This window comes from Mustelus asterias, unplaced genomic scaffold (assembly GCF_964213995.1).
Source record: "Mustelus asterias unplaced genomic scaffold, sMusAst1.hap1.1 HAP1_SCAFFOLD_3021, whole genome shotgun sequence".
NCBI lineage: Eukaryota > Metazoa > Chordata > Chondrichthyes > Carcharhiniformes > Triakidae > Mustelus > Mustelus asterias.
Genome location: NW_027592966.1, coordinates 1 through 25,192, shown reverse-complemented (window position 1 = coordinate 25,192; position 25,192 = coordinate 1). Strand labels below are relative to the sequence as shown.

Genomic DNA, 25,192 nt, shown 5'->3' with positions numbered 1-25,192 from the left:
ACACACACTGTCCCTCAGTATAACACTCACACACACTGTCCCTCAGTATAACACTCTCTCACACACTGTCCCTCAGTATAACACTCTCTCACACACACTGTCCCTCAGTATAACTCTCTCACACACTGTCCCTCAGTATAACACTCTCTCACACACACTGTCCCTCAGTATAACTCTCTCTCTCACACACACTGTCCCTCAGTATAACACTCACACACACTGTCCCTCAGTATAACACTCTCTCACACACTGTCCCTCAGTATAACACTCTCTCACACACACTGTCCCTCAGTATAACTCTCTCACACACTGTCCCTCAATATAACACTCTCACACACTGTCCCTCAGTATAACTCTCTCTCTCACACACACTGTCCCTCAGTATAACACTCACACACACTGTCCCTCAGTATAACACTCTCTCACACACTGTCCCTCAGTATAACTCTCTCTCTCACACACACTGTCCCTCAGTATAACTCTCTCTCTCACACACACTGTCCCTCAGTATAACTCTCTCTCTCACACACACTGTCCCTCAGTATAACACTCTCTCACACACACTGTCCCTCAGTATAACACTCACACACACTGTCCCTCAGTATAACACTCATACACACTGTCCCTCAGTATAACACTCTCTCACACACTGTCCCTCAGTATAACACTCTCACACACACACTGTCCCTCAGTATAACACTCTCTCACACACACTGTCCCTCAGTATAACACTCTCACACACACACACTGTCCCTCAGTATAACACTCTCACACACACACTGTCCCTCAGTATAACACTCTCACACACACACACTGTCCCTCAGTATAACACTCACACACACACTGTCCCTCAGTATAACACTCTCACACACACACTGTCCCTCAGTATAACACTCTCACACACACACACTGTCCCTCGGTATAACACTCACACACACACTGTCCCTCAGTATAACACTCTCACACACACACTGTCCCTCAGTATAACACTCTCACACACACACTGTCCCTCAGTATAACTCTCTCTCTCACACACACCGTCCCTCAGTATAACACTCTCTCACACACTGTCCCTCAGTATAACACTCTCTCACACACACTGTCCCTCAGTATAACTCTCTCACACACTGTCCCTCAGTATAACTCTCTCACACACTGTCCCTCAGTAGAACACTCTCACACACTGTCCCTCAGTATAACACTCTCTCACACACACACTGTCCCTCAGTATAACACTCTCACACACACACTGTCCCCCGTATAACACTCTCTCTCTCACACACTGTCCCTCAGTATAACACTCTCACACACACACTGTCCCTCAGTATAACTCTCTCACACACACTGTCCCTCAGTATAACACTCACACACACACTGTCCCTCAGTATAACACTCTCTCTCACACACTGTCCCTCAGTATAACACTCTCACACACACACTGTCCCTCAGTATAACTCTCTCACACACACTGTCCCTCAGTATAACACTCACACACACACTGTCCCCCGTATAACACTCTCTCTCTCACACACTGTCCCTCAGTATAACTCTCTCACACACTGTCCCTCAGTATAACACTCTCACACACACACTGTCCCTCAGTATAACTCTCTCTCACACACACTGTCCCTCAGTATAACACTCTCACACACACACTGTCCCTCAGTATAACACTCTCTCACACACACTGTCCCTCAGTATAACACTCACACACACTGTCCCTCAGTATAACACTCTCTCACACACACTGTCCCTCAGTATAACACTCTCACACACACTGTCCCTCAGTATAACACTCACACACACTGTCCCTCAGTATAACACTCTCTCTCACACACTGTCCCTCAGTATAACACTCTCTCACACACACTGTCCCTCAGTATAACACTCTCACACACACTGTCCCTCAGTATAACACTCACACACACTGTCCCTCAGTATAACACTCACACACACTGTCCCTCAGTATAACACTCTCTCACACACACTGTCCCTCAGTATAACACTCTCACACACACTGTCCCTCAGTATAACACTCACACACACTGTCCCTCAGTATAACACTCTCTCTCACACACTGTCCCTCAGTATAACACTCTCTCACACACACTGTCCCTCAGTATAACACTCACACACACTGTCCCTCAGTATAACACTCTCTCACACACTGTCCCTCAGTATAACACTCTCTCACACACACTGTCCCTCAGTATAACTCTCTCACACACTGTCCCTCAGTATAACACTCTCTCACACACACTGTCCCTCAGTATAACTCTCTCTCTCACACACACTGTCCCTCAGTATAACACTCACACACACTGTCCCTCAGTATAACACTCTCTCACACACTGTCCCTCAGTATAACACTCTCTCACACACACTGTCCCTCAGTATAACTCTCTCACACACTGTCCCTCAATATAACACTCTCACACACTGTCCCTCAGTATAACTCTCTCTCTCACACACACTGTCCCTCAGTATAACACTCACACACACTGTCCCTCAGTATAACACTCTCTCACACACTGTCCCTCAGTATAACTCTCTCTCTCACACACACTGTCCCTCAGTATAACTCTCTCTCTCACACACACTGTCCCTCAGTATAACTCTCTCTCTCACACACACTGTCCCTCAGTATAACACTCTCTCACACACACTGTCCCTCAGTATAACACTCACACACACTGTCCCTCAGTATAACACTCATACACACTGTCCCTCAGTATAACACTCTCTCACACACTGTCCCTCAGTATAACACTCTCACACACACACTGTCCCTCAGTATAACACTCTCTCACACACACTGTCCCTCAGTATAACACTCTCACACACACACACTGTCCCTCAGTATAACACTCTCACACACACACTGTCCCTCAGTATAACACTCTCACACACACACACTGTCCCTCAGTATAACACTCACACACACACTGTCCCTCAGTATAACACTCTCACACACACACTGTCCCTCAGTATAACACTCTCACACACACACACTGTCCCTCGGTATAACACTCACACACACACTGTCCCTCAGTATAACACTCTCACACACACACTGTCCCTCAGTATAACACTCTCACACACACACTGTCCCTCAGTATAACACTCTCACACACACACACTGTCCCTCAGTATAACACTCTCTCACACACACTGTCCCTCAGTATAACACTCTCACACACACACACTGTCCCTCAGTATAACACTCTCTCACACACACTGTCCCTCAGTATAACACTCACACACACACTGTCCCTCAGTATAACTCTCTCTCTCACACACACTGTCCCTCAGTATAACACTCTCACACACACACTGTCCCTCAGTATAACACTCTCACACACTGTCCCTCAGTATAACACTCACACACACACTGTCCCTCAGTATAACTCTCTCTCACACACACTGTCCCTCAGTATAACACTCTCACACACTGTCCCTCAGTATAACACTCACACACACACTGTCCCTCAGTATAACACTCTCTCTCACACACTGTCCCTCAGTATAACACTCTCACACACTGTCCCTCAGTATAACACTCTCTCACACACACTGTCCCTCAGTATAACACTCTCTCACACACTGTCCCTCAGTATAACACACACACACACTGTCCCTCAGTATAACACTCTCACACACTGTCCTTCAGTATAACACTCTCTCACACACTGTCCCTCAGTATAACACTCTCTCTCTCACACACTGTCCCTCAGTATAACACTCTCTCACACACACTGTCCCTCAGTATAACACTCTCTCTCACACACACCGTCCCTCAGTATAACACTCTCTCACACACACACCGTCCCTCAGTATAACACTCTCTCACACACACTGTCCCTCAGTATAACACTCTCACACACACACTGTCCCTCAGTATAACTCTCTCTCTCACACACACTGTCCCTCAGTATAACACTCTCACACACACACTGTCCCTCAGTATAACACTCTCTCACACACACTGTCCCTCAGTATAACACTCTCACACACACACACTGTCCCTCAGTATAACACTCTCTCACACACACTGTCCCTCAGTATAACACTCTCACACACACACACTGTCCCTCAGTATAACACTCACACACACACTGTCCCTCAGTATAACACTCTCACACACACACTGTCCCTCAGTATAACACTCTCACACACACACTGTCCCTCAGTATAACACTTTCTCACACACACACTGTCCCTCAGTATAACACTCTCACACACACTGTCCCTCAGTATAACACTCTCTCACACACACTGTCCCTCAGTATAACACTCTCTCTCACACACTGTCCCTCAGTATAACACTCTCTCACATACACTGTCCCTCAGTATAACACTCTCACACACACACTGTCCCTCAGTATAACACTCACACACACTGTCCCTCAGTATAACACTCTCTCACACACTGTCCCTCAGTATAACACTCTCTCTCTCACACACTGTCCCTCAGTATAACACTCTCACACACACACTGTCCCTCAGTATAACACTCTCACACACACTGTCCCTCAGTATAACACTCTCTCACACACTGTCCCTCAGTATAACACTCTCACACACTGTCCCTCAGTATAACACTCGCTCTTACACACACTGTCCCTCAGTATAACACTCTCTCACACACACACTGTCCCTCAGTATAACACTCTCTCACACTGTCCCTCAGTATAACACTCTCTCACACACACTGTCCCTCAGTATAACACTCTCTCTCACACACTGTCCCTCAGTATAACACTCTCTCACACACACACTGTCCCTCAGTATAACACTCTCTCACACACACACTGTCCCTCAGTATAACACTCTCTCACACACACTGTCCCTCAGTATAACTCTCTCTCTCACACACACTGTCCCTCAGTATAACTCTCTCTCTCACACACACTGTCCCTCAGTATAACTCTCTCTCTCACACACACTGTCCCTCAGTATAACACTCTCTCACACACACTGTCCCTCAGTATAACACTCACACACACTGTCCCTCAGTATAACACTCATACACACTGTCCCTCAGTATAACACTCTCTCACACACTGTCCCTCAGTATAACACTCTCACACACACACTGTCCCTCAGTATAACTCTCTCTCACACACACTGTCCCTCAGTATAACACTCTCACACACACACTGTCCCTCAGTATAACACTCTCTCACACACACTGTCCCTCAGTATAACACTCACACACACTGTCCCTCAGTATAACACTCTCTCACACACACTGTCCCTCAGTATAACACTCTCACACACACTGTCCCTCAGTATAACACTCACACACACTGTCCCTCAGTATAACACTCTCTCTCACACACTGTCCCTCAGTATAACACTCTCTCACACACACTGTCCCTCAGTATAACACTCTCACACACACTGTCCCTCAGTATAACACTCACACACACTGTCCCTCAGTATAACACTCACACACACTGTCCCTCAGTATAACACTCTCTCACACACACTGTCCCTCAGTATAACACTCTCACACACACTGTCCCTCAGTATAACACTCACACACACTGTCCCTCAGTATAACACTCTCTCTCACACACTGTCCCTCAGTATAACACTCTCTCACACACACTGTCCCTCAGTATAACACTCACACACACTGTCCCTCAGTATAACACTCTCTCACACACTGTCCCTCAGTATAACACTCTCTCACACACACTGTCCCTCAGTATAACTCTCTCACACACTGTCCCTCAGTATAACACTCTCTCACACACACTGTCCCTCAGTATAACTCTCTCTCTCACACACACTGTCCCTCAGTATAACACTCACACACACTGTCCCTCAGTATAACACTCTCTCACACACTGTCCCTCAGTATAACACTCTCTCACACACACTGTCCCTCAGTATAACTCTCTCACACACTGTCCCTCAATATAACACTCTCACACACTGTCCCTCAGTATAACTCTCTCTCTCACACACACTGTCCCTCAGTATAACACTCACACACACTGTCCCTCAGTATAACACTCTCTCACACACTGTCCCTCAGTATAACTCTCTCTCTCACACACACTGTCCCTCAGTATAACTCTCTCTCTCACACACACTGTCCCTCAGTATAACTCTCTCTCTCACACACACTGTCCCTCAGTATAACACTCTCTCACACACACTGTCCCTCAGTATAACACTCACACACACTGTCCCTCAGTATAACACTCATACACACTGTCCCTCAGTATAACACTCTCTCACACACTGTCCCTCAGTATAACACTCTCACACACACACTGTCCCTCAGTATAACACTCTCTCACACACACTGTCCCTCAGTATAACACTCTCACACACACACACTGTCCCTCAGTATAACACTCTCACACACACACTGTCCCTCAGTATAACACTCTCACACACACACACTGTCCCTCAGTATAACACTCACACACACACTGTCCCTCAGTATAACACTCTCACACACACACTGTCCCTCAGTATAACACTCTCACACACACACACTGTCCCTCGGTATAACACTCACACACACACTGTCCCTCAGTATAACACTCTCACACACACACTGTCCCTCAGTATAACACTCTCACACACACACTGTCCCTCAGTATAACACTCTCACACACACACACTGTCCCTCAGTATAACACTCTCTCACACACACTGTCCCTCAGTATAACACTCTCACACACACACACTGTCCCTCAGTATAACACTCTCTCACACACACTGTCCCTCAGTATAACACTCACACACACACTGTCCCTCAGTATAACTCTCTCTCTCACACACACTGTCCCTCAGTATAACACTCTCACACACACACTGTCCCTCAGTATAACACTCTCACACACTGTCCCTCAGTATAACACTCACACACACACTGTCCCTCAGTATAACTCTCTCTCACACACACTGTCCCTCAGTATAACACTCTCACACACTGTCCCTCAGTATAACACTCACACACACACTGTCCCTCAGTATAACACTCTCTCTCACACACTGTCCCTCAGTATAACACTCTCACACTGTCCCTCAGTATAACACTCTCTCACACACACTGTCCCTCAGTATAACACTCTCTCACACACTGTCCCTCAGTATAACACACACACACACTGTCCCTCAGTATAACACTCTCACACACTGTCCCTCAGTATAACACTCTCTCACACACTGTCCCTCAGTATAACACTCTCTCTCTCACACACTGTCCCTCAGTATAACACTCTCTCACACACACTGTCCCTCAGTATAACACTCTCTCTCACACACACCGTCCCTCAGTATAACACTCTCTCACACACACACCGTCCCTCAGTATAACACTCTCTCACACACACTGTCCCTCAGTATAACACTCTCACACACACACTGTCCCTCAGTATAACTCTCTCTCTCACACACACTGTCCCTCAGTATAACACTCTCACACACACACTGTCCCTCAGTATAACACTCTCTCACACACACTGTCCCTCAGTATAACACTCTCACACACACACACTGTCCCTCAGTATAACACTCTCTCACACACACTGTCCCTCAGTATAACACTCTCACACACACACACTGTCCCTCAGTATAACACTCACACACACACTGTCCCTCAGTATAACACTCTCACACACACACTGTCCCTCAGTATAACACTCTCACACACACACTGTCCCTCAGTATAACACTTTCTCACACACACACTGTCCCTCAGTATAACACTCTCACACACACTGTCCCTCAGTATAACACTCTCTCACACACACTGTCCCTCAGTATAACACTCTCTCTCACACACTGTCCCTCAGTATAACACTCTCTCACATACACTGTCCCTCAGTATAACACTCTCACACACACACTGTCCCTCAGTATAACACTCACACACACTGTCCCTCAGTATAACACTCTCTCACACACTGTCCCTCAGTATAACACTCTCTCCCTCACACACTGTCCCTCAGTATAACACTCTCACACACACACTGTCCCTCAGTATAACACTCTCTCCCTCACACACTGTCCCTCAGTATAACACTCTCTCTCACACACACACTGTCCCTCAGTATAACACTCTCACACACACACTGTCCCTCAGTATAACACTCACACACACTGTCCCTCAGTATAACACTCTCTCACACACTGTCCCTCAGTATAACACTCTCTCTCTCACACACTGTCCCTCAGTATAACACTCTCACACACACACTGTCCCTCAGTATAACACTCTCACACACACTGTCCCTCAGTATAACACTCTCTCACACACTGTCCCTCAGTATAACACTCTCACACACTGTCCCTCAGTATAACACTCGCTCTTACACACACTGTCCCTCAGTATAACAAGCTCTCACACACACACTGTCCCTCAGTATAACACTCTCTCACACTGTCCCTCAGTATAACACTCTCTCACACACACTGTCCCTCAGTATAACACTCTCTCTCACACACTGTCCCTCAGTATAACACTCTCTCACACACACACTGTCCCTCAGTATAACACTCTCTCACACACACACTGTCCCTCAGTATAACACTCTCACACACACACTGTCCCTCAGTATAACACTCTCTCACACACGCTGTCCCTCAGTATAACACTCTCTCACACACACACTGTCCCTCAGTATAACACTCTCTCTCACACACACTGTGCCTCAGTATAACACTCTCTCACTCACACACTGTCCCTCAGTATAACACTCTCTCACACACACACTGTCCCTCAGTATAACACTCTCTCACACACACTGTCCCTCAGTATAACACTCTCTCACACACACTGTCCCTCAGTATAACACTCTCTCACACACACTGTCCCTCAGTATAACACTCTCTCACACACACTGTCCCTCAGTATAACACTCTCTCACACACTGTCCCTCAGTATAACACTCTCACACAGACACTGTCCCTCAGTATGACACTCTCACACACACACTGTCCCTCAGTATAACACTCTCTCACACACACTGTCCCTCAGTATAACACTCTCTCACACACACTGTCCCTCAGTATAACACTCTCTCACACACACTGTCCCTCAGTATAACACTCTCTCACACACACTGTCCCTCAGTATAACACTCTCACACACTGTCGCTCAGTATAACACTCTCTCACACACTGTCCCTCAGTCTGACGCTCTCTCACACACACCGTCCCTCAGTATAACACTCTCTCTCACACACACTGTCCCTCAGTATAACACTCTCTCTCCACACACACTGTCCCTCAGTATAAGACCCTCACACACTGTCCCTCAGTATATACCACATCATCACTCTCTCTACCTCCATCTTTCCCTATATCTACTCTATAACAACATCTTTCCCTATAATATCTCTTAAAACCATCTTTTCCCTGTATTCTCACACACACACTGTCCCTCAGTATAACACTCTCACACACACACACTGTCCCTCAGTATAACACTCTCTCACACACACTGTCCCTCAGTATAACTCTCTCTCTCACACACACACTGTCCCTCAGTATAACACTCACACACACTGTCCCTCAGTATAACACTCTCTCACACACTGTCCCTCAGTATAACACTCTCTCACACACACTGTCCCTCAGTATAACTCTCTCACACACTGTCCCTCAATATAACACTCTCACACACTGTCCCTCAGTATAACTCTCTCTCTCACACACACTGTCCCTCAGTATAACACTCACACACACTGTCCCTCAGTATAACACTCTCTCACACACTGTCCCTCAGTATAACTCTCTCTCACACACACTGTCCCTCAGTATACCTCTCTCTCTCACACACACTGTCCCTCAGTATAACTCTCTCTCTCACACACTGTCCCTCAGTATAACACTCACACACACTGTCCCTCAGTATAACACTCACACACACTGTCCCTCAGTATAACACTCTCTCACACACTGTCCCTCAGTATAACACTCTCACACACACACTGTCCCTCAGTATACCTCTCTCTCTCACACACACTGTCCCTCAGTATAACACTCTCTCACACACACTGTCCCTCAGTATAACACTCTCTCACACACACACTGTCCCTCAGTATAACACTCTCTCACACACACTGTCCCTCAGTATAACACTCTCTCACACACACTGTCACTCAGTATAACACTCTCTCACACACACTGTCCCTCAGTATAACACTCTCACACACACACACTGTCCCTCAGTATAACACTCTCTCACACACACTGTCCCTCAGTATAACACTCTCACACACACACTGTCCCTCAGTATAACACTCTCACACACACACACTGTCCCTCAGTATAACTCTCACACACACACTGTCCCTCAGTATAACACTCTCACACACACACTGTCCCTCAGTATAACACTCTCACACACACACACTGTCCCTCAGTATAACACTCACACACACACTGTCCCTCAGTATAACACTCTCACACACACACTGTCCCTCAGTATAACACTCTCACACACACACTGTCCCTCAGTATAACACTCTCACACACACACACTGTCCCTCAGTATAACACTCTCTCACACACACTGTCCCTCAGTATAACACTCTCACACACACACACTGTCCCTCAGTATAACACTCTCTCACACACACTGTCCCTCAGTATAACACTCACACACACACTGTCCCTCAGTATAACTCTCTCTCTCACACACACACTGTCCCTCAGTATAACACTCTCACACACTATCCCTCAGTATAACACTCACACACACACTGTCCCTCAGTATAACACTCTCTCTCACACACTGTCCCTCAGTATAACACTCTCACACACTGTCCCTCAGTATAACACTCTCTCACACACACTGTCCCTCAGTATAACACTCTCTCTCACACACTGTCCCTCAGTATAACACTCTCTCACACACACACTGTCCCTCAGTATAACACTCTCTCACACACACACTGTCCCTCAGTATAACACTCTCACACACACACTGTCCCTCAGTATAACACTCTCTCACACACGCTGTCCCTCAGTATAACACTCTCTCACACACACACTGTCCCTCAGTATAACACTCTCTCTCACACACACTGTGCCTCAGTATAACACTCTCTCACACACACTGTCCCTCAGTATAACACTCTCTCACACACACACTGTCCCTCAGTATAACACTCTCTCACACACACTGTCCCTCAGTATAACACTCTCTCACACACACTGTCCCTCAGTATAACACTCTCTCACACACACTGTCCCTCAGTATAACACTCTCTCACACACACTGTCCCTCAGTATAACACTCTCTCACACACTGTCCCTCAGTATAACACTCTCACACAGACACTGTCCCTCAGTATGACACTCTCACACACACACTGTCCCTCAGTATAACACTCTCTCACACACACTGTCCCTCAGTATAACACTCTCTCACACACACTGTCCCTCAGTATAACACTCTCTCACACACACTGTCCCTCAGTATAACACTCTCTCACACACACTGTCCCTCAGTATAACACTCTCACACACTGTCGCTCAGTATAACACTCTCTCACACACTGTCCCTCAGTCTGACGCTCTCTCACACACACCGTCCCTCAGTATAACACTCTCTCTCACACACACTGTCCCTCAGTATAACACTCTCTCTCACACACACTGTCCCTCAGTATAAGACCCTCACACACTGTCCCTCAGTATAACTCTCTCACACACACTGTCCCTCTGTATAACACTCTCACACACACACACTGTCCCTCAGTATAACACTCTCTCACACACACTGTCCCTCAGTATAACACTCTCACACACACACTGTCCCTCAGTATAACACTCTCACACACACACACTGTCCCTCAGTATAACACTCTCTCACACACACTGTCCCTCAGTATAACTCTCTCTCTCACACACACACTGTCCCTCAGTATAACACTCTCTCACACACTGTCCCTCAGTATAACACTCTCTCACACACACTGTCCCTCAGTATAACTCTCTCACACACTGTCCCTCAATATAACACTCTCACACACTGTCCCTCAGTATAACTCTCTCTCTCACACACACTGTCCCTCAGTATAACACTCACACACACTGTCCCTCAGTATAACACTCTCTCACACACTGTCCCTCAGTATAACTCTCTCTCACACACACTGTCCCTCAGTATACCTCTCTCTCTCACACACACTGTCCCTCAGTATAACTCTCTCTCTCACACACTGTCCCTCAGTATAACACTCACACACACTGTCCCTCAGTATAACACTCACACACACTGTCCCTCAGTATAACACTCTCTCACACACTGTCCCTCAGTATAACACTCTCTCACACACACTGTCCCTCAGTATAACTCTCTCACACACTGTCCCTCAATATAACACTCTCACACACTGTCCCTCAGTATAACTCTCTCTCTCACACACACTGTCCCTCAGTATAACACTCACACACACTGTCCCTCAGTATAACACTCTCTCACACACTGTCCCTCAGTATAACTCTCTCTCACACACACTGTCCCTCAGTATACCTCTCTCTCTCACACACACTGTCCCTCAGTATAACTCTCTCTCTCACACACTGTCCCTCAGTATAACACTCACACACACTGTCCCTCAGTATAACACTCACACACACTGTCCCTCAGTATAACACTCTCTCACACACTGTCCCTCAGTATAACACTCTCACACACACACTGTCCCTCAGTATACCTCTCTCTCTCACACACACTGTCCCTCAGTATAACACTCTCTCACACACACTGTCCCTCAGTATAACACTCTCTCACACACACACTGTCCCTCAGTATAACACTCTCTCACACACACTGTCCCTCAGTATAACACTCTCTCACACACACTGTCACTCAGTATAACACTCTCTCACACACACTGTCCCTCAGTATAACACTCTCACACACACACACTGTCCCTCAGTATAACACTCTCTCACACACACTGTCCCTCAGTATAACACTCTCACACACACACTGTCCCTCAGTATAACACTCTCACACACACACACTGTCCCTCAGTATAACACTCACACACACACTGTCCCTCAGTATAACACTCTCACACACACACTGTCCCTCAGTATAACACTCTCACACACACACACTGTCCCTCAGTATAACACTCACACACACACTGTCCCTCAGTATAACACTCTCACACACACACTGTCCCTCAGTATAACACTCTCACACACACACTGTCCCTCAGTATAACACTCTCACACACACACACTGTCCCTCAGTATAACACTCTCTCACACACACTGTCCCTCAGTATAACACTCTCACACACACACACTGTCCCTCAGTATAACACTCTCTCACACACACTGTCCCTCAGTATAACACTCACACACACACTGTCCCTCAGTATAACTCTCTCTCTCACACACACACTGTCCCTCAGTATAACACTCTCACACACTGTCCCTCAGTATAACACTCACACACACACTGTCCCTCAGTATAACACTCTCTCTCACACACTGTCCCTCAGTATAACACTCTCACACACTGTCCCTCAGTATAACACTCTCTCACACACACTGTCCCTCAGTATAACACACACACACACTGTCCCTCAGTATAACACTCTCACACACTGTCCCTCAGTATAACACTCTCTCACACACTGTCCCTCAGTATAACACTCTCTCTCTCTCACACACTGTCCCTCAGTATAACACTCTCTCACACACACTGTCCCTCAGTATAACACTCTCTCTCACACACATCGTCCCTCAGTATAACACTCTCTCACACACACACCGTCCCTCAGTATAACACTCTCTCACACACACTGTCCCTCAGTATAACACTCTCACACACACACTGTCCCTCAGTATAACACTCTCTCACACACACTGTCCCTCAGTATAACACTCTCACACACACACTGTCCCTCAGTATAACACTCTCACACACTGTCCCTCAGTATAACACTCTCACACACACACACTGTCCCTCAGTATAACACTCTCTCACACACACACTGTCCCTCAGTATAACACTCTCTCACACACACTGTCCCTCAGTATAACACTCTCACACACTGTCCCTCAGTATAACACTCTCACACACACACTGTCCCTCAGTATAACACTCTCACACACACACACTGTCCCTCAGTATAACACTCTCTCACACACACTGTCCCTCAGTATAACACTCTCACACACACACTGTCCCTCAGTATAACACTCACACACACACTGTCCCTCAGTATAACACTCTCACACACACACTGTCCCTCAGTATAACACTTTCTCACACACACACTGTCCCTCAGTATAACACTCTCACACACACTGTCCCTCAGTATAACACTCTCTCTCACACACTGTCCCTCAGTATAACACTCTCTCACATACACTGTCCCTCAGTATAACACTCTCACACACACACTGTCCCTCAGTATAACACTCACACACACTGTCCCTCAGTATAACACTCTCTCACACACTGTCCCTCAGTATAACACTCTCTCCCTCACACACTGTCCCTCAGTATAACACTCTCACACACACACTGTCCCTCAGTATAACACTCTCTCTCACACACACACTGTCCCTCAGTATAACACTCTCACACACACACTGTCCCTCAGTATAACACTCACACACACTGTCCCTCAGTATAACACTCTCTCACACACTGTCCCTCAGTATAACACTCTCTCTCTCACACACTGTCCCTCAGTATAACACTCTCACACACACACTGTCCCTCAGTATAACACTCTCACACACACTGTCCCTCTGTATAACACTCTCTCACACACTGTCCCTCAGTATAACACTCTCACACACTGTCCCTCAGTATAACACTCGCTCTTGCACACACTGTCCCTCAGTATAACACTCTCTCACACACACACTGTCCCTCAGTATAACACTCTCTCACACTGTCCCTCAGTATAACACTCTCTCACACACACTGTCCCTCAGTATAACACTCTCTCTCACACACTGTCCCTCAGTATAACACTCTCTCACACACACACTGTCCCTCAGTATAACACTCTCTCACACACACTGTCCCTCAGTATAACACTCTCTCACACACACACTGTCCCGCAGTATAACACTCTCTCACACACGCTGTCCCTCAGTATAACACTCTCTCACACACACACTGTCCCTCAGTATAACACTCTCTCTCACACACACTGTGCCTCAGTATAACACTCTCTCACACTGTCCCTCAGTATAACACTCTCACACACACACTGTCCCTCAGTATAACACTCTCTCACACACGCTGTCCCTCAGTATAACACTCTCTCACACACACACTGTCCCTCAGTATAACACTCTCTCTCACACACACTGTGCCTCAGTATAACACTCTCTCACTCACACTGTCCCTCAGTATAACACTCTCTCACACACACACTGTCCCTCAGTATAACACTCTCTCACACACACTGTCCCTCAGTATAACACTCTCTCACACACACTGTCCCTCAGTATAACACTCTCTCTCACACACACTGTCCCTCAGTATAACACTCTCTCTCACACACACTGTCCCTCAGTATAAGACCCTCACACACTGTCCCTCAGTATAACTCTCTCACACACACTGTCCCTCTGTATAACACTCTCACACACACACACTGTCCCTCAGTATAACACTCTCTCACACACACTGTCCCTCAGTATAACACTCTCACACACACACTGTCCCTCAGTATAACACTCTCTCACACACACTGTCCCTCAGTATAACACTCTCTCACACACACTGTCCCTCAGTATAACACTCTCTCACACACACTGTCCCTCAGTATAACACTCTCACACACTGTCGCTCAGTATAACACTCTCTCACACACTGTCCCTCAGTCTGACGCTCTCTCACACACACTGTCCCTCAGTATAACACTCTCTCTCACACACACTGTCCCTCAGTATAACACTCTCTCACACACACTGTCCCTCAGTATAACACTCTCTCACACACACTGTCCCTCAGTATAACACTCTCACACACACACTGTCCCTCAGTATAACACTCTCTCACACACACTGTCCCTCAGTATAACACCCTCTCACACACACTGTCCCTCAGTATAACACTCTCTCACACACACTGTCCCTCAGTATAACACTCTCTCACACACACTGTCCCTCAGTATAACACTCTCTCTCACACACTGTCCCTCAGTATAACACTCTCTCTCACACACACTGTGCCTCAGTATAACACTCTCTCACTCACACACTGTCCCTCAGTATAACACTCTCTCACACACACACTGTCCCTCAGTATAACACTCTCTCACACACACTGTCCCTCAGTATAACACTCTCTCACACACACTGTCCCTCAGTATAACACTCTCTCACACACTGTCCCTCAGTATAACACTCTCACACACACACTGTCCCTCAGTATAACACTCTCTCACACACACTGTCCCTCAGTATAACACTCTCTCACACACACTGTCCCTCAGTATAACACTCTCTCACACACACTGTCCCTCAGTATAACACTCTCTCACACACACTGTCCCTCAGTATAACACTCTCACACACTGTCGCTCAGTATAACACTCTCTCACACACTGTCCCTCAGTCTGACGCTCTCTCACACACACTGTCCCTCAGTATAACACTCTCTCTCACACACACTGTCCCTCAGTATAACACTCTCTCACACACACTGTCCCTCAGTATAACACTCTCACACACACACTGTCCCTCAGTATAACACTCTCTCACACACACTGTCCCTCAGTATAACACTCTCTCACACACACTGTCCCTCAGTATAACACTCTCTCACACACACTGTCCCTCAGTATAACACTCTCTCACACACACTGTCCCTCAGTATAACACTCTCTCACACACACTGTCCCCCGTATAACACTCTCTCACACACTGTCCCTCAGTATAACACTCTCACACACACTGTCCCTCAGTATAACACTCTCTCACACACACTGTCCCTCAGTATAACACTCTCTCACACACACTGTCCCTCAGTATAACACTCTCTCACACACACTGTCCCTCAGTATAACACTCTCTCACACACACTGTCCCTCAGTATAACACTCTCACACACTGTCGCTCAGTATAACACTCTCTCACACACTGTCCCTCAGTCTGACGCTCTCTCACACACACTGTCCCTCAGTATAACACTCTCTCTCACACACACTGTCCCTCAGTATAACACTCTCTCACACACACTGTCCCTCAGTATAACACTCTCACACACACACTGTCCCTCAGTATAACACTCTCTCACACACACTGTCCCTCAGTATAACACTCTCTCACACACACTGTCCCTCAGTATAACACTCTCTCACACACACTGTCCCTCAGTATAACACTCTCTCACACACACTGTCCCTCAGTATAACACTCTCTCACACACACTGTCCCCCGTATAACACTCTCTCACACACTGTCCCTCAGTATAACACTCTCACACACACTGTCCCTCAGTATAACACTCTCTCACACACACTGTCCCTCAGTATAACACTCTCACACACTGTCGCTCAGTATAACACTCTCTCACACACTGTCCCTCAGTCTGACGCTCTCTCACACACACCGTCCCTCAGTATAACACTCTCTCTCACACACACTGTCCCTCAGTATAACACTCTCTCTCACACACACTGTCCCTCAGTATAAGACCCTCACACACTGTCCCTCAGTATAACTCTCTCACACACACTGTCCCTCTGTATAACACTCTCACACACACACACTGTCCCTCAGTATAACACTCTCTCACACATACTGTCCCTCAGTATAACACTCTCACACACACACTGTCCCTCAGTATAACACTCTCACACACACACTGTCCCTCAGTATAACACTCACACACACACTGTCCCTCAGTATAACACTCTCTCACACACACTGTCCCTCAGTATAACACTCTCTCACACACACTGTCCCTCAGTATAACACTCTCTCACACACACTGTCCCTCAGTATAACACTCTCTCACACACTGTCCCTCAGTATAACACTCTCACACAGACACTGTCCCTCAGTATAACACTCTCTCACACACACTGTCCCTCAGTATAACACTCTCACACACTGTCGCTCAGTATAACACTCTCTCACACACTGTCCCTCAGTCTGACGCTCTCTCACACACACCGTCCCTCAGTATAACACTCTCTCTCACACACACTGTCCCTCAGTATAAGACCCTCACACACTGTCCCTCAGTATAACTCTCTCACACACACTGTCCCTCTGTATAACACTCTCACACACACACACTGTCCCTCAGTATAACACTCTCTCACACATACTGTCCCTCAGTATAACACTCTCACACACACACTGTCCCTCAGTATAACACTCTCACACACACACTGTCCCTCAGTATAACACTCACACACACACTGTCCCTCAGTATAACACTCTCTCACACACACTGTCCCTCAGTATAACACTCTCTCACACACACTGTCCCTCAGTATAACACTCTCTCACACACACTGTCCCTCAGTATAACACTCTCTCACACACTGTCCCTCAGTATAACACTCTCACACAGACACTGTCCCTCAGTATGACACTCTCACACACACACTGTCCCTCAGTATAACACTCTCTCACACACACTGTCCCTCAGTATAACACTCTCTCACACACACTGTCCCTCAGTATAACACTCTCTCACACACACTGTCCCTCAGTATAACACTCTCTCACACACACTGTCCCTCAGTATAACACTCTCTCACACACACTGTCCCTCAGTATAACACTCTCTCACACACACTGTCCCTCAGTATAACACTCTCTCACACACACTGTCCCTCAGTATAACACTCTCACACACACACTGTCCCTCAGTATAACACTCTCTCACACACACTGTCCCTCAGTATAACACTCTCTCACACACACTGTCCCTCAGTATAACACTCTCTCACACACACTGTCCCTCAGTATAACACTCTCTCACACACACTGTCCCTCAGTATAACACTCTCTCACACACACTGTCCCTCAGTATAACACTCTCTCACACACACTGTCCCTCAGTATAACACTCTCACACACACACTGTCCCTCAGTATAACACTCTCACACACACACTGTCCCTCAGTATAACACTCTCTCACACACACTGTCCCTCAGTATAACACTCTCTCACACACACTGTCCCTCAGTATAACACTCTCTCACACACACACTGTCCCTCAGTATAACACTCTCTCACACACACTGTCCCTCAGTATAACACTCTCTCACACACTGTCCCTCAGTATAACACTCTCTCACACACTGTCCCTCAGTATAACACTCTCACACACACACTGTCCCTCAGTATAACACTCTCTCACACACACTGTCCCTCAGTATAACACTCTCTCACACACTGTCCCTCAGTATAACACTCTCATACACTGTCCCTCAGTATAACACTCTCTCACACACACTGTCCCTCAGTATAACACTCACACACACACTGTCCCTCAGTATAACTCTCTCTCACACACACTGTCCCTCAGTATAACACTCTCTCACACACACTGTCCCTCAGTATAACACTCTCTCACACACACTGTCCCTCAGTATAACACTCTCTCACACACACTGTCCCTCAGTATAACACTCTCTCACACACACTGTCCCCCGTATAACACACTGTCCCTCAGTAGGGGACTCTCAGTTCTAAGGCGCTGTCCCGTGTTACACACTCCCCCCTCAGTATTAACCCTCTCAGAAGTGTTGTCGTACCCCTGTGTGAACCCCTCGATGCCATGAAGTATGTTAACTGCTGCGGCCAAGAGCGCACTGTCAGAGCAATGAGATTAACACTCACCAGCTGGCTGTTTCATTGTAGGTTCCCCTAGAGAGAGAGAGAGAGATTACATCGGATGCATAAATCGGAAAGAACTCATTCAGCCAAAAATATATATAGAATTGTGTTCACGTGTCAGTATGTGTGGGTACGTGTGTGAGAATCAATGAGTGTTTGTGTATTTATGTGTGTGTGTGTATGAGACAGAGTGAATGAGTGAGTGAATTTTCTGGTGTAACAGGCTGGAGAGAGAGGGGCTGAATGGCCTCCTCCTGTCCCTGTGTAACAGGCTGGAGAGAGAGGGGCTGAATGGCCTCCTCCTGTTCCTGTGTAACAGGCTGGAGAGAGAGGGGCTGAATGGCCTCCTCCTGTTCCTGTGTAACAGGCTGGAGAGAGAGGGGCTGAATGGCCTCCTCATGTTCCTGTGTAACAGGCTGGAGAGAGAGGGGCTGAATGGCCTCCTCCTGTTCCTGTGTAACAGGCTGGAGAGAGAGGGGCTGAATGGCCTCCTCCTGTTCCTGTGTAACAGGCTGGAGAGAGAGGGGCTGAATGGCCTCCTCCTGTTCCTGTGTAACAGGCTGGAGAGAGAGGGGCTGAATGGCCTCCTCCTGTTCCTGTGTAACAGGCTGGAGAGAGAGGGGCTGAATGGCCTCCTCCTGTTCCTGTGTAACAGGCTGGAGAGAGAGGGGCTGAATGGCCTCCTCATGTTTCTGTGTAACAGGCTGGAGAGGGGCTGAATGGTCTCCTGTTCCTGTCTAACAGGCTGGAGAGGGGCTGAATGGCCTCCTCCTGTTCCTGTGTAACAGGCTGGAGAGAGAGGGGCTGAATGGCCTCCTCCTGTGAGACGCTATCAGGCGGGGGGGAAAAGGCAGAGAGAGTGATTGGAAGATCTGGCTTCGGGACTTACAGAGCGTTGGCCGTGACGAGGAGGTCAAAGTTGTCGAAGAGTTTGACCTTTGGCCACTCGACCAGGATAATATAGGTGACTTCAATGATTAGCATCAGTATTAGCTTTCCAATGCTGCTGATTTGCAAGAACACAGCGCAGGCGAGTAACGTCAGCAGGACACTGTAGGTAAAATACTGGAAAAACAAAACCAATCGATAAGACAAGAATCCTTCCTTAACTTCAGGAGCCTCCCACAGTGCGGCGCTCCCTCAGCACTGACCCTCCCACAGTGCGGCGCTCCCTCAGCACTGACCCTCCCACAGTGCGGCGCTCCCTCAGCACTGACCCTCCCACAGTGCGGCGCTCCCTCAGCACTGACCCTCCCCACAGTGCGGCGCTCCCTCAGCACTGACCCTCCCACAGTGCGGCGCTCCCACAGTGCGGCGCTCCCACAGTGCGGCGCTCCCACAGTGCGGCGCTCCCTCATCACCGACTCTCCCACAGTGCGGCGCTCCCTCAGCACTGACCCTCCCACAGTGCGGCGCTCCCTCAGCACTGACCCTCCCCACAGTGCGGCGCTCCCTCAGCACTGACCCTCCCACAGTGCGGCGCTCCCTCAGCACTGACCCTCCCACAGTGCGGCGCTCCCTCAGCACCGACCCTCCCACAGTGCGGCGCTCCCTCAGCACTGACCCTCCCACAGTGCGGCGCTCCCTCAGCACTGACCCTCCCACAGTGCGGCACTCCCTCAGCACTGACCCTCCCACAGTGCTCTACCCTGAACAATTCACCCACCCTCAGTATTACGATGACGCAGCAACCCCGACATACCTCTGGAAAGTTACAGAAGAGGGAATTGCCTCCACAGGGACTTTGTTCCTGTCCAAGGCTGTAATTGAGAGATTTGATGTAACAGGCATTGACCATCCTGGCAGCGATGTTTTGTTCCCTCGAGACACAGTCCCGAATGTCCTCCGAGCTGCAGGCAAACTGTGGGGACAGAGAGACAGGGAGTGTTTGATGGGGGACAGTGTAGAGGGAGCTTTACTCTGTATCTAACCCCGTGCTGTACCTGTCCTGGGAGTGTTTGATGGGGGACAGTGTAGAGGCTTTACTCTGTATCTAACCCTGTGCTGTACCTGTCCTGGGAGTGTTTGATGGGGGACAGTGTAGAGGCTTTACTCTGTATCTAACCCTGTGCTGTACCTGTCCTGGGAGTGTTTGATGGGGGACAGTGTAGAGGGAGCTTTACTCTGTATCTCACCGCGTGCTGTACCTGTCCTGGGAGTGTTTGATGGGGGGACAGTGTAGAGGGAGCTTTACTCTGTATCTAACCCCGTGCTGTACCTGTCCTGGGAGTGTTTGATGGGGACAGTGTAGAGGGAGCTTTACTCTGTATCTAACCCCGTGCTGTCCCTGTCCTGGGAGTGTTTGATGGGGGACAGTGTAGAGGGAGCTTTACTCTGTATCTAACCCCGTGCTGTACCTGTCCTGGGAGTGTTTGATGGGGGACAGTGTAGAGGGAGCTTTACTCTGTATCTAACCCCGTGCTGTACCTGTCCTGGGAGTGTTTGATGGGGGACAGTGTAGAGGGAGCTTTACTCTGTATCTAACCCCATGCTGTACCTGTCCTGGGAGTGTTTGATGGGGGACAGTGTAGAGGGAGCTTTACTCTGTATCTAACCCCGTGCTGTACCTGTCCTGGGAGTGTTTGATGGGAGGACAGTGTTGAGGGAGCTTTACTCTGTATCTAACCCCGTGCTGTACCTGTCCTAGGAGTGTTTGATGGGGGGGGACAGTGTAGAGGGAGCTTTACTCTGTATCTAACCCCGTGCTGTACCTGTCCTGGGAGTGTTTGATGGGGACAGTGTAGAGGGAGCTTTACTCTGTATCTAACCCCGTGTTGTACCTGTCCTGGGAGTGTTTGATGGGGACAGTGTAGAGGGAGCTTTACTCTGTATCTAACCCCGTGCTGTACCTGTCCTGGGAGTGTTTGATGGGGACAGTGTAGAGGGAGCTTTACTCTGTATCTAACCCCGTGTTGTACCTGTCCTGGGAGTGTTTGATGGGGACAGTGTAGAGGGAGCTTTACTCTGTATCTAACCCCGTGCTGTACCTGTCCTGGGAGTGTTTGATGGGGACAGTGTAGAGGGAGCTTTACTCTGTATCTAACCCCGTGTTGTACCTGTCCTGGGAGTGTTTGATGGGGACAGTGCAGAGGGAGCTCCCCCCCCGACATTGGGTCTGGCTCTCTGTCCTGTGCTGGTTTGGGGGGGGTGCTGGTTTGGGGGGGGTGCTGGTTTGGGGGGGGTGCTGGTTTGGGGGGGGTGCTGGTTGCGAGGACGCAGAACTCACCATGTTAACGACAGATGCCAGAAAGATCAGGGCGATGGTGAAAATCCCCACCAGAGTGCTGTTCGTCCGTGACTGCACGATCTTCTTGGAAATGTGTTGTAGAGGAACGGGGAACAGCTGCAGGCAGAGTGAGTGAGAGGGGCATTAACCTCCGCACAGCCGTGTCCTCCTGACCCAAGCATCATCCACTCCCTCCCATCCCTCTCCCTGCCAACCCTCCCCCTCCCATCCCTCCCCCTCCCAACCCCCTCCTCCTCCCATCCCTCCCCCTCCCATCCACTCCCTCCCATCCCTCTCCCTGCCAATCCTCCCCCTCCCAACCCTCTCCCCTCCCCACCATCCCTCTCCCTGCCATCCCTCTCCCTCCCAACTCTCCCCCTCCCAACCCTCTCCCATCCCTCCCCCCTCCTCCCCCCCCATCCGTCCCCCCTCCCCCTCCCCCCCATCCGTCCCCCCTCCCCTCCTCCCCCCCACTCCCCCCTCCACTCCCCCACTCCCACAACCTCCCCTCCCCCTTTCTCCCCTCCCTCCCCCATCTCCCACCTTCCCTCATTCCCCCCTTCCCCACCCTCAATCCCCCCTTCCCCACCCTCAATCCACCGCCGTCATTCCCCCTCCCCTCCCCCATTCCCCCTCCCCTCCCCCATTCCCCCTCCCCTCCCCCATTCCCCCTCCCTCACTCCCCCATTCCCCCTCCCTCACTCCCCCATTCCCCCTCCCTCACTCCCCCATTCCCCCTCCCTCACTCCCCCATTCCCCCTCCCTCACTCCCCATCCGCTCCCCCCTCTCCCGCTCCCCCCGCTTCCCCCCTCCCCACCCCTGCTCCCCCTCCCCCCTCCGCTCCCCCTCCCCCCCTCCGCTCCCCCTCCCCCCCTCCGCTCCCCCTCCCCCCCCCCCCTCTCCGCTCCCCCCCCTCTCCGCTCCCCCCCCCGCTCCTCCCCCCTCCCTCCTGTCCCCCTCCCCTCTCCCTCCTCTCACACACTCTCTCTCACACACACTCTCTCTCTCACACACACACACACACCCTCTCTCTCACACTCACACACTCTCTCTCTCACACTCACACACCTCTCTCTCTCACACTCACACACTCTCTCTCTCACACTCACACACTCTCTCTCTCACACTCACACACTCTCCCTCTCACACTCACACACTCTCTCTCTCACACTCACACACTCTCTCTCTCACACTCACACACTCTCTCTCTCACACTCACACACTCTCTCTCTCACACTCACACACTCTCTCTCTCACACTCACACACTCTCCCTCTCACACTCACACACTCTCCCTCTCACACTCACACACTCTCCCTCTCACACTCTCCCTCTCACACTCACACACTCTCCCTCTCACACTCTCCCTCTCACACTCACACACTCTCCCTCTCACACTCACACACTCTCCTCTCACACTCACACACTCTCTCTCTCACACTCACACACTCTCTCTCTCACACTCACACACTCCCTCTCTCACACTCACACACTCTCCTCTCACACTCACACACTCTCCCTCTCACACTCACACACTCTCTCTCTCACACTCACACACTCTCTCTCTCACACTCACACACTCTCTCTCTCACACTCACACACTCTCTCTCTCACACTCACACACTCTCTCTCTCACACTCACACACTCTCTCTCACACACTCTCTCTCTCACACTCACACACTCTCTCTCTCACACTCACACACTCTCTCTCTCACACTCACACACTCTCTCTCTCACACTCACACACTCTCTCTCTCACACTCACACACTCTCTCTCTCACACTCACACACTCTCTCTCTCACACTCACACACTCTCTCTCTCACACTCACACACTCTCTCTCTCACACTCACTCTCTCTCACACTCACACACTCTCTCTCTCACACTCACACACTCTCCCTCTCACACTCACACACTCTCCCTCTCACACTCTCCTCTCACACTCACACACTCTCCCTCTCACACTCACACCTCACACTCACCTCTCTCTCTCACTCACACACTCTCTCTCTCACACTCACACACTCTCTCTCTCACACTCACACACTCTCTCCTCTCACACACTCTCTCTCTCACACACTCTCTCTCTCACACTCACACACTCTCTCTCTCACACACTCTCTCTCTCACACTCACACA

The 25,192-nt window shown here is 49.2% G+C and overlaps 1 protein-coding gene across 1 annotated transcript in view; it reads right to left on the bottom strand.

Moving 5' to 3' along the window:
* LOC144490212 (adenylate cyclase type 5-like) overlaps positions 1 to 23,168 on the bottom strand; it is a gene marked incomplete at both ends in the record, with an annotated part of 36,781 nt that extends 13,613 nt beyond the window's left edge. The window contains 4 exons of the mRNA XM_078208007.1: positions 19,829 to 19,855; positions 20,715 to 20,890; positions 21,528 to 21,686; positions 23,052 to 23,168. Of these exons, the coding sequence (XP_078064133.1) occupies positions 19,829 to 19,855; positions 20,715 to 20,890; positions 21,528 to 21,686; positions 23,052 to 23,168 (479 nt within the window). The remainder of the gene's footprint in view (positions 1 to 19,828; positions 19,856 to 20,714; positions 20,891 to 21,527; positions 21,687 to 23,051) is intronic.
* Between the last annotated feature and the right edge of the window lie 2,024 nt (positions 23,169 to 25,192).